At 32.6% G+C, this 12,303-nt stretch overlaps 1 protein-coding gene across 2 annotated transcripts in view; it reads left to right on the forward strand.

The window, feature by feature from the left end:
- Positions 1 to 12,303, forward strand: part of Arap2 (ArfGAP with RhoGAP domain, ankyrin repeat and PH domain 2) — a 169,422-nt gene that overhangs the window by 127,046 nt on the left and 30,073 nt on the right. For both annotated transcript variants that reach the window (XM_026386588.2, XM_026386586.2), the window contains exon 26: positions 7,194 to 7,322. In XM_026386588.2, the coding sequence (XP_026242373.2) occupies positions 7,194 to 7,322 (129 nt within the window). The remainder of the gene's footprint in view (positions 1 to 7,193; positions 7,323 to 12,303) is intronic.

Consider the following 12,303-nt stretch of genomic DNA (forward strand, 5'->3'; position numbering starts at 1 on the left):
GCTTGTAGATTTATAGTACTATATGCAGCCTGCCTTATAGAACAGTAATATGTGTGTGTGTGTGAGTGTGTGTGTGTGTGTGTGTGTGTGTGTGTGTGTATATATATATATATATATATATATATATATAGTTCTACCCCAGACCATATGTTTTTTGGGCATTGATCATATGTTTTAGATCTTCATATCTCATATGGCTTCTTGGATTATGCACTGTTGTAGACTAGACCCCATTAAAGTCTCTTTAACTGAGCTGGAATAACAAATAATAAATGATTTGTGTTTTGTGGCTCCTTATTCAGATTTATACAAATATGGAAGTCACATAGAAAGTGATCCCTGCTTGTAGATTGGGAACCACTTAGATTGAGAGTTCTAAGCCCTGGTTAGGGATTGGATAGTTGACCTGCATGCTATTCTATTTCTGTTGTTTTTGAAGATATTTACTGCAGAATGTGGACTGATATATTTTAGGGTAAACATCCACTCCCTACCACACTTAGTCTCTCAAGATTTGAGTCAGATTAAATCATGTCCCTCTGTCATAGCTTAGAGCTCTGTCTTTAGCTCTGACCCAACTGAGTGGAACAGGCAGAATGAATGAGGATAGGAAGGATCTGTAGCTAGAAGTAGAATCACGTTCTACCTGGAAACACAGTTTTTTATATTCCTTTCAGAAAATCAAGGGATTCTCATCCTAAAAATGGCTGATTATCAAATTGCATGTGATAAACAGCACCTCACAAACACTAAAATTGGATTGGTTCTTTAAAAATCATTGCTATTTTTTCTAATTAAAAAAATAGGAAAATGTTATTTTAATTAAGTATAAAAAGACTAGGACACATCAAGTCATTTTGATTTATGAATGTCTAAGCCAAAGAAGAACTATCCATGTGCATCATGAGACAAAATATTTGGTATTAAGAATTTAAATTTGACATGGCCTTAATGTTTGCTTAACAGTACATACAGAAATGGCCAGAAGAAAAAAAACAAATAAATAATTCTTTTCACTGCTTCTAAAGGAGCAGTGGTAGGGAAACAAGAAAAGGCCCTGTGATTGTGTTGGTCGACTGAAGCAGATGGAGCCTGTGTGAATTGTCTGACCTTCTGAAATGTTAAAAATCTTTATTTCAAGTATCATGCAAAGAAGATAAAGTGAAATGTTAAAGGAAGAAAAACATAAAGGACTAGGTAGTCACAAGACTGTTAATTGGTAGGAAGAATGTCATCAGGGAGTTAGTGAGTTTTCCAATGTGAAATAAATCCTCCAAATAATCACATAACCAAAAATGAATAAATTAATTAATGATAATAAACCAGAGTACTACATTTTATTTATTATTTTATTTATTTTCCTATAAATTTTAAAGTAGTAGTTTTCTGTCACGTTACATTGTGCACTAACTATTCCATATTGTTCCTATATTATCCTGAGATAATGTATTATACTTATTTAAAAAATTAGTATAACATCTCATTATAATATAAAAATAAATAAGCAGAAAGTATGCATTATGCCATGTAACTGCCTGTAATGATATGTGTCTTTGGTTAAAGATGATAAAAATAGATCCTTAAACCTATAAATTGAATTCAATTGATGTGAAATTTAAAAATACAGATGATGTAAGTATGTTAATTTGTGACTCAAACAATGTTAGTAGCATTATCATTGTTGAAATGTAAAACAGTTTTTAGAAAAAGCTTTTCCTAAAACAAAGCACAGTCTCTCTGTGGTAATCAGATTCATGGGGAAATAGTTTGTTATAATCATGTAAAATATTTAGGTTAACTTTTACATCTTGATTTTATACATAATACTCAAACATATAACATACAAAATAATATTAGATTCTAGGCTCAATTAATTTATAAATAGGATTTCCCTTTAAATGAATGCCTGGTGTGACATGTGAAATTTGTTCTGGATAGAGCACAGATCTTTCTTGAAGAATGTCAAGCATCTTTGACTCACTTCCACCAATTATTAGAACAAGATCAAACCCTTCGTAGCAAAGCATGTTTGTCAGCTTTCTGTAGCTATGACAGATACCTTAGATAAATCAACTTCTAAGGAAGAAAACTTCATTTTGGCTTACAGTTTCAGAGGTATCTGTCTATGGATGCTTGCCCCTGTCACTCTGGGCCTGTGGTAGCCTTCCTTAGCAGTCGCTACATATTCTGTCATCTGTAACTTCCTGGGGTCTCCATTGTAACTTCACCTTCAGTCTCACAGTTTTGTGCATCATGCTGTCAGGTCGGCTGGCAGGGACTCCAGATACACCACACACTCCCTGGACACTCAGGCTTTCCTTTGAAATCTCAGTGGAAGCCTCCAGGACCCTGTAACTAACTTTTGTTTTCTGCATGTCTGCAAAATCAGAACCAGGTGGACAATGCCAAAGTCTTCCACTGACATGAACTGTATCAATACCTCTGTGAACCAGCTACAGTGGCCTTCTTGGTAGCTTAACATAAGTGATCCTAAGCAAATTACTAGCTGGCAGCCCTGTGTGATCAGAGTAAAAGTTTACCTTTTTGTATGTACCTTTGATCATGCTGTGAGACCTTACCATTCCTCTGATGTCCTCCAAGCATCTTTCTTATTCTCCTGGTACATGGTACTTGGTTTTTATTGATGGCTTTAATCTTCATATCTTCCTTGACTATACCTTTTAACTCACTCCTTTTAGGCCAAACTGCAAGTTTTTTCAGTCTGTTCTCTGCTTTTTGCTTCCAGTTTTCATTGAAAATCTAGCTCAAAGCATCCACCAATTCCCAAGCCACACTGCCTTGGTCCTATGCTGCCTTAAAATTTCTTCCACTAGATTAATTAGTTCGTCACCTTTCAACTCAGCTTCTTGCAAAGTCTCAGCACATGGGCAAAATGTAAAGCTCTTTGTCAGAATGTAACATGAATAGCCTCTAGTCCAGTTACCAATAAATATCTCATTTCCATCTTAAATTTACTCTCTATATTCCTGTCCATCTAGTCTTCTGAGTCTCCATTAGAATCATCCATTAATTTCTGCTTTCAATATTCTAAGCTTTCCCTCTCCAGCTTCTCTAAACTCTTTCCGCAAACCAGTTCCAAAAGCTCCTGAATCACATTGTTAGTTATGGACATACCACTTCTTGGTACCAATGTTCTTTGTTAGTCGCTTTCCATCTCTGAGATAAAATCTTATATAAAGAGGAAAAGGTTGTTTTTGGCTCACAGTTTCAGAGGTATTCAGTCGATGGTCAATTGGCTCCAGTGGTTTGGGGCAGGTGGTGAGGGTGGGGAGCATGTGGTAGAGCAGAGCTGCTAACTTAAAGGTGTCTGGAAAGCAGAAAGGAGGGTCTAGGATCTCAGTATCCTCTTCAGGGGTATGACCCCGTGCCTTAACTTTTTTACATTGGGTCCCAGCCCTTAAAGATTCCACCACCTCCCAATATCATCACAGACTATTGTTCCAAGCTGTCAACACATAGCCTTTGGGAGATGTTCAAGTCCCAAGTGTAGCAGAGATGATAACCCCTCTATCAACAGCTACTCTTCTAAAGTATGCTGTGATTTTAATACTTAATCCTAAAACTGACCTTATTGTCCACTAGTGTAATCTCTGGGCCTTGAGGTCTTTCACGACTTGAAATAGATGAACTGCCTAAGGAGTCTCATTTCAGTGAGCTTTATTGTGAGTTTTGAGTTTATGAAGCAGTTACTTTCTGTGTAGTAAGATCATAGTGAAATGTTTGCTGGTTCCTCCCTCATAGCTGCCATGATACAGATCTCCTTTCTAGCTCTTCTCCTCATTGGTACATAAACCACTGCTCCCCTCTGATGATGTAGATCATTAGAGAAAGGCTTTCACAGTTCTAAGTTTGGCACTAAGAATTTGGTTATTGGGGAAGTAGCAATTGTCTCTGGGAGCCCTGTGTTATTACTACCAGAAACTTAAGGACAACAAATAAAATATTATTTCAGGTGGAAAATGAATGGATTTTTATTTAACAAGAGAGGCCAGGTTCATTCTTTGCGTAGAATTTTAAATAATCAATACTGTTGTGCTTTAACCCAGTTAAATAACTGCCAATGTGACCTCTTTTCTCCAAAGGAGTACACTGAGGGCTTGGCAATTTTCATTCTAGTATCCAAAAGAACTATTTATTTCTCAGTAATGCCCTAATGCCAAGTGACATACACACTATATAATCTCTCATGACAGATGGTTTCAAGTGCAACTATAAATTAAAATTTGTTTATGTCTAATAATTTATATTCCAACAATGCTTGAGGACTCAATCATTTTTCCTACTCCTTATCCCTTTCTAATTAATGCCAGTAATGCATTTGAGAGTCTAATATGTATTTATCTTCCCATCATGTTTTCCAGCTCTGTGTTTAGGACCTAGAGTTTGTAAGGCTTTTTTCCCCCTAATGTATTTCATACTTTGATACTGATGTGAAAAATATACTTAGCTTTTTGTAACTAAATTTAAGTTACATGACCTCTATACCTGCTGTGATATATTTCAGTATAATTAGGAAAACTGTAGGTCTATCACTGTAGTATCTACTTGCAATAGTATGTATTAGTGACCCTTCTTTATAAAAATGTCTGACATTTGGAAGTTGCATTAGCAATTTAATCTTGTAATAAAGGAGAGTGAGTTTTACTTCAAGCCACTTACTCTATTCCAGTTAAGAATATTATTTTTGCATTGTCAAACCAACTGCTCAACCATCAGTTTCCTTACAGGAAGGGTGTTGAAACTCTCTTGTGGTTGTTTCCTTAACATCTTCTTAGGAATGGTAGAAAATTAAAGGAGGATTTTTGAATTCAAGTGCTTTTTACTTTGTTTATGTATTTTTTACCTTGTCCAGTACTCAAAACAATCTTTGTAAGTTCTAATTATGTTTTCCCCAAAATTATATGTGAGAAACCATCATGTGGAGGTTTGTATACTTGATCAAAGTAAAATTCAGGGTAATAGTTAAGATTTGGGGCTTTAAAATCAGATGGGTTTGGGGTTCAAGTCTGTTTCTCACTGAACTGTTAATATGGCTTTGGGGAAAAAGCTGAAATATGTGATAGGTTTCTTATGTGTAAAATATGAATAATAGTAGTAATATGTACCAAAGAGTATTATTGTGAGAATTTAAAGTGGTAGCTAATATAAAATAACTCTCTTTATGTATATATATTATATGCACACACATATACACACAAACACACACACACACACACATATACTATTGAAATGGGTATTATTCCAGAAATGACAATTGTTAATGGGATAATAGTGTCCTAGAATAAAGAATTATGTATTGCCAAATATAAAGGGAGTGCTTATTCTATAATAAGTTTTACGTTTGAATACCTCTAATTCCAATTATAACCAACTAATGGGTTAATCAGTGATTGAGTTATAATTTGGGCAAATCATGGGCAATTATCATCTTTGCCCACCAAAGCTTTTGGAGAATTATTTGAAGGGACACCAATATTGATATAGCACAAAATGCTTTTGTCTGGTTTTATAAGTAATTATGTGTATTTTTCTGGTCTGGTCTGATAACAAATACTTTCTGTTAAAATATGGCCCATCAAAGAAATTCATAAAGTATTTTATTCCTAAAATATTTACTGAGCATCTTTTGTATACTCAGTTCTATGCTGTATGCAGGGGATATATATCAGTAAATAGAATCCTCAAGGTGTATAGACTAATGACTCTTAGGTGGTTTTTGTTTGTTTGACTTTTGTTTTTCTTTTTAAATTATCATTATAATAATAACTAGGCTTGCTCCAATAGGCACAGAATGAAGCACTGGATATTAGTTTATTGGCTAAGAATCAAAATTCTGGTACTTTATATTGGAAGCAGAACACATGTTCTCTTACAAAACTGAGATTATTGATGATTTCTCAAAATCACGTATTAGCAGCAATGCAGACAGGCATTAGGGAAGATGTGATATATTTAGTCCATTTTACTTTTAAATTTTGTTACCAATTACAATATCATGTTTCACATACGATTACAATGCCTTTTCTATGCTCTTTCTTGTTCGTCATTAGCAGTACTACTTTAAAAAAATACTTAAGTGCTATATGCTGTATGTTTAGGAGGATCTGAAAGAGTTGAGTTGACTTATATCTGGCTATGATGTTAGTAAAGCATCATCAACATCATGTCAGAGTTCTGTTCTTCCTATTTCAAATATGCTATTTCTAGTGTACTGAAAGGTTTGAATGTCTTTTTTACAAGCATATGCCTCTGTTGTTACATTTTAATTTCTTAATTGATTGGCATATTTTGATCAAAAAAACTTTCCGTGAAGCTTTGATTGTAATTATAAAACTTTTCTTTAAACTCGATGCTAAGAATGTATGACACATTTTTCTAAAACAAAATATATATAGATAAAGATTCATCAAAGAGAAGTCTTAAAGCTGTCATTTAATTTCTTTTTTATTGGCCTCAATCATTTTCCTTCATCAACATTTAATGTATAATATTGCAACATTTTGTTTCTGATTGATATTTCTACTAATAGTTATAGATTATTAAATATTATATTTATAATTATTTTTACATATTCTCTGTAGTAATATTTATAATTTCATATTAATTGGCTGTGAAACTACCAACTATATGTTGTTCACTTGTATTGATCAGAAATTATAATATTCTAATCTAATGGGATAAACAGGATTAATTCATGCTTATTAGTATTGGATAAAATAAATTTTTCTAGTCCTTTTAAAGTTATTTAATTGCATATGCAAATAGCTCTCCCTAAGCAAACCTGAATATTACCTGAATTAAACAGAAGTTACAATAAGATACATATTCATTCTACTAAAGGTAGTATACTAAGTTTTATCTAAAGCAAGGTAATTATGAAATTTAAAAGATAATTGCATAAAAAACAAGTGTTCCCAGACAGAATAATTTATACAACAAATTTTGTTATGTGCTAATAGTGTTTCAGGTATCAGTGTCTCAAATACAGTTCTGATGCTATTATTATGTAAACATATACATAAAATAAATTATGTATATGTTGTGTACAGATCATTGAAAATTATTTTTTAATTTATGACAAAATAATTTTCTGTTTTAATTTGTTTTAATTAGTTACATATGACAATTTTCATATTTTTATTTTCATTTTGATTTGGGTTTTATGTTTGCAGAGCGTCCTCTTCACTACACAGAAAACGTGTTGGAGCAGGTGCTTCGGTGGAGTTCATTAGCAGAACCTGGCTCAGCTTATCTTGTGGTGAAGAAATTCTTAACCATGGATGTGATTAAACACCACAGAGGTATATGCCATTGCTTCACTTGGCAGTGACAGTTGCTGGTTTAAGTTATTAACGGATAGTTATTATGACACAAGTGGTATTTTAAAATGCAAAAAATTAATAGCTAAACACAGAATCTGATTACATGGTATCATAGAAAAGAAGAGTATATGAATAAGGGTAAATCTTCTAGCACATAGTCTCAAAGTAACAGTTGATAATTTGACGATACCAAGTTTAAAAAGTTTTTGGAAGTAATGGTTTGTGTTTTTAAGGTTTGTTTGCCATTTTTGTGCTGATGGGTTTTCCAAATGTGAGACTGATGATGAGTCCTTTCCTAGAATTATGTTTTTCTTCTTCTTCTTTTTTAAGAATTATGTTTTTCTTTAGGAAAATTTTTTGGCCAAAAAATTGTATACAAAAGATTGGCTCTAAGATCAAGTGCTTAGTATAAGTCTTCACTTTTTCACCATGACATTGGAAAACAAATAAGAACAGAATTAAATACTTTCAGCAAGGATAGTTTCCATTCATCTGGAAGAACACAATGTACGTAAGGTTAAATAAGCAGTTAGCTCATACAAGTGAACTGTATAAGACAATCTCTGAACATATGTAAGGATTAAGTTTTTTAATATGTAATTAACCACAAACTTTATAAGTTATATTTAAAATCACCATTACTGTTTTGTTAATTACATATGATTATTCATGCTCTGTAGACACTGAGGTTTACTGAAACTTTTAAAAATTCCCCTGTTGGTCATCTTGTCATACAGATTTTACAATTAAAGAAAAGAGAAGATCAGAGAACTTGAGTAACTTGCTTCAGATTGCTTACATACCAAACAGTATCTTTGAGAACAGATTGGTCTGCCTTCTAATTATTAAGAGAAACAAATAAACAAACAAAAAAAAGGATGAAGGATGAGGAGTGCTATACAGTTCTAAAATGGTATAAACCTGCTCAGTTCAAAAATTACACATCAAAAGCTATGATTAGTGAACTTTTAACTATGCCAAAGCTAATGTGGTAAATTTCTGATTTGACGATCCTGTTCTTTGTATCTTACACTTATGTGGAAGTATTCTTGCAAAGTGCTTTGTTTTTATGAACATCCAAATAAAACAGATATTATTCTTTTGCCATAGAAATTTAGCCTTTCAGAGGGCTTTGCTATATTTTGAGTTACTACTCTTACCTATAATCTTGATACTTCCTCCCCATTCATTCTTAGGAATTACCATATAATGTCTGTATAATCACGAGAGTGCATCATGGATCCATGCCTTAGAGCAGTGGTGGTTTTCATCGAGGGATGTTTTGACCATCCAGAGACATTTGGCAATTCCTGCAGCCATTTCTGACTGTCACAACTTGAAAGGGGTTGGGAAACTGGAACTTCTATATTTAGTGAATACAGATCAGGGATGCTGCTAAAGATCCTGCCAAACATAGGGCATCTCTGTACAAGGCATTACCTAGAATTCAGATGGCAATTTTAATTGAGATAATCTGTGAAATCTGTTCTAGCTCGAAAAGTATGTTATTCTTCCATTTTAATATCAGGATAAAGAAAAAGCATTAGGAAAAACAAAACAAACAAATGGGCTATGGATATAGCTCTCAGTTATAGAACATTTGCCTATCATATGTAAGGTCTTGGATTCAATCTTTACTTCCACGCCCCTCCCTGCCAAAAAAATGGTAATGAAAAAGTATTGAGCCATATCCTGTCAATATTATGAAACACAAGTGATCACTTCCCATGGTTTATTTTCTCATAGAGGATAACTTAGTTTTCCATCTAATTTTTTTCTTTCTGAAGAAAATTTTCTTTTTTCTTCAAATATTCTTCTAAAATGTCCCTAATTCTCCACATTGCCAAATGTTTGAAATTTACACCTACATATAATAACTGAATGCTAGAGGGCTGGCTGTGTGAATAAAAATCTATAATAAATAAGACCTTAAAATTTAATGATAGAAAGGAAGATTTTGTCATGTAGGACTAAGGGTAACCCAAAGCAAGGATATCATTCTGTGCTGTTAATCCTTGAAAAAAACCAGGATTATACATGAGTTGATTTAAAGCAATTATATGTGAGTAAAACCTCTATGTTGTTTAAAGGCAAAAAGAAACTTTATGTCATGCAGTGACATGTTGTATTTTTGTTGTATTCTCAAACTGAGTATTGGATTGGGTTTTACAGTGATACTGCTATATTCCATTGCATCCTCTACATGTGATACAAATTAGCCCTTCTGTTGGATGAGCATTTGGTCTGTAAGGGCCAGACAAAGCATCTTGCATAAAAACTGGAGAAGTCAAGGAGAGGAGAGAAAGTGACAGACTTACATGATATAATTTCAGACATTTAAATAAAGCATTATCCTAGAGTAAAATGTCAGAAAACTTCTTCATTGGGCTTTTTTTTTTTTTTTTGGTCTCCTTCAATCTTCTAACAGAGTGGGAGCTATAAATGACAAATCCCTGTTCTACACTATCTCTATATAATTTTGCCAATCCAATATGCAGCATCTGGTATTATACTACTGATAGTTCTTTCTATCAGTACATCAAGTCTCTATGCAAGAAAAAGAATGGAATTTTAAAAAATAAATTTGTTAATTGAGCCATTTCCTATTGTCAGCTATTACCAATTTAAAATACTTTTATCCCATAAAATTTTATGAACATTTAAAGTTATTTGACTGATATTCAGATAATCAAAGCAAAATAATCATTTTTATTGTCCTTCTTTTCACATCTGTCTTATTTCAACTAGGATTATCCTAGCTTTCATATTTTTTTAAAAATATCAATATCTTAAGTCATAATTCCCCCCATAATTTTGTGTGTCTCACAGCAACTTGGAGCTTATTAATGGTTGCTATGGGGTATACTTCGTGCTCAATTTTGGGTAAGATAAGTGTTTATTCCACTCTGTCTGTCTTAGTGAATGTCTGCTAATCAATCAATGATCAGCTACTCCTGAATTATTGTTCCATTTATTATATACACTATATATTACAATTGGAATCTAAATGGAATGTAATGAAAGTAAATCAAATGTGATTTCTCTGACACTTTACTAGGAGGAAAACTGAAATGATCTCAGAAATAATTGTTCTTCAAAACAGAAAAGAAAAGATGTTAAAATTTCTGTTTTCCATTTTTAAGATTTTTTTTCTTCCATCTTAGAGTTCAAGTAGAAGTCAGCAGTTTGAATATAAAAGTAGTTGGATGCAACCACATTTTCTCTAAGTAATGAATAGCTAATGTGTTACCTTGTATTAAAACATAGAGTTCAGACTGGGGATATAGCTCAGTGGTAGCTGAGCTTAGCATGTAAGAGGTCCTGGGTTCAAACCCCAATGCCAAAACAACAGCAGTTACAAAGACCAAACCAAACAAAAACCAGATAGACATCAAAACATAAAAGATGCTGCACTATACCTATACGGTAAAAACACACACACACACACACACTCTCTCTCTCTCTCTCTCTCTCTCTCTCTCTCTCTCTCTCTCACTTTCTCTCTGTAAATGTTTTATATACATATATGACACATATATGTATTTCTTTGATTTATTGACAGTTTTCTGATTTTTTTAGGGATAAATTATAAGTTTATACTTCTGTTTGACATAATGCTTGCAACACTTTCTAAATCAAGAACTTGGTGTTCACTGTACTTTAGGGATTTTAAGTTCTTCAATTCTCTCATTTTATATAAACCATTTAAAATGTAGACATCATAAGTAGGAATAGATTTTAGGATCATCTTACATTTGATTTCTACTCATTCAGTTAAGGTAATGAAATAACATACTTTACTTTTATAGAAATATATGAGAATAAAATAATTTTATTTTGTCTCTACTTAAAAAGCAATTTGGTGTTTTTCAAAAGCTGCATTTTATTTCTCAGAAACATTTTGTGCCATTGCCATTATTGTAATGAGGAGTTAATTAACTTGAAAAGAAAGATAATAGACCCCAAATTTCATTTCTACTCCTCAGATTATAAGCTGAGACATTGGGATAGGAATAATAAAACTTCATTTAAATTGCGATTTAGACTTTGTCATAGTCCATCTTTTACTATAATTCTTTTATATTGAGTTTCAAACTTTCAGTCACAAATTATAAACAGCTTTTCTTAAGGTTCCATAATAATTTTACTTTAAGTCTCATTTTAATCACTAAAATTATTTAAATTGTCCAAATAGAATTTCATTCATGAGAATAAAATCTTAATGATTGAAATAGAGAAGAAATAATTTCAACATATATTTGTAACTTAAATATAAGATTCCTACATGTTTGTAAATATAGGATGTTGTATATGACAGATGGTTTTGAATTAAATTTTATATTAGAATAATGAAAAATGCAAAACTGCTTCAGGCAAAATTCAGACCTGGAAAGACTTTCACTGTCAATAGAGTTAAGAAAATAAAATAAAATTCAGACAGAAGTAAAAGCAGCCCATAAAGTATAGTCTACATGAAATTATTTGTTCTCCACTTCCCATTAAATCTTCCTAAATTCAAAATGTGTAAAAGGTTGAAGGTAAGATCCAGCCCACTTAAAGTACTTTCTTGAATATTTATAACAGTCCTTTATATTTACTATAGACTGTGAATGTCTTTTCTCTGATAGTGCGACTCTCTAGTGGAAAAACCAATTGGTGAGTTTTATTAGCTTTCTGTTTCATATAGAATTCCAAGATAGAAAATTTAAAGGTTTGTTAAGCATTATCTTTACCCAGTGGGAACAGAAAATCTAAATATATGAAGCCTATTTAAATACAAGGGTACAAACACAGCATGAGATAAATGAGTATTTCAGGCCAGGATGTTTATGGAGAGGTTCCAAGTGCTGAAACACAATTCAAGTAGATTATCCTTGACATCTCTTTCAACACTGAATGTCTCTTACTCAGGGAAATATGATTCTTTGTTCAGTTCTTCTTGTCTCAGTATAGAAGACAG

Source organism: Urocitellus parryii, chromosome 10 (assembly GCF_045843805.1).
Source record: "Urocitellus parryii isolate mUroPar1 chromosome 10, mUroPar1.hap1, whole genome shotgun sequence".
In the NCBI taxonomy this organism is placed as follows: Eukaryota; Metazoa; Chordata; class Mammalia; order Rodentia; family Sciuridae; genus Urocitellus; species Urocitellus parryii.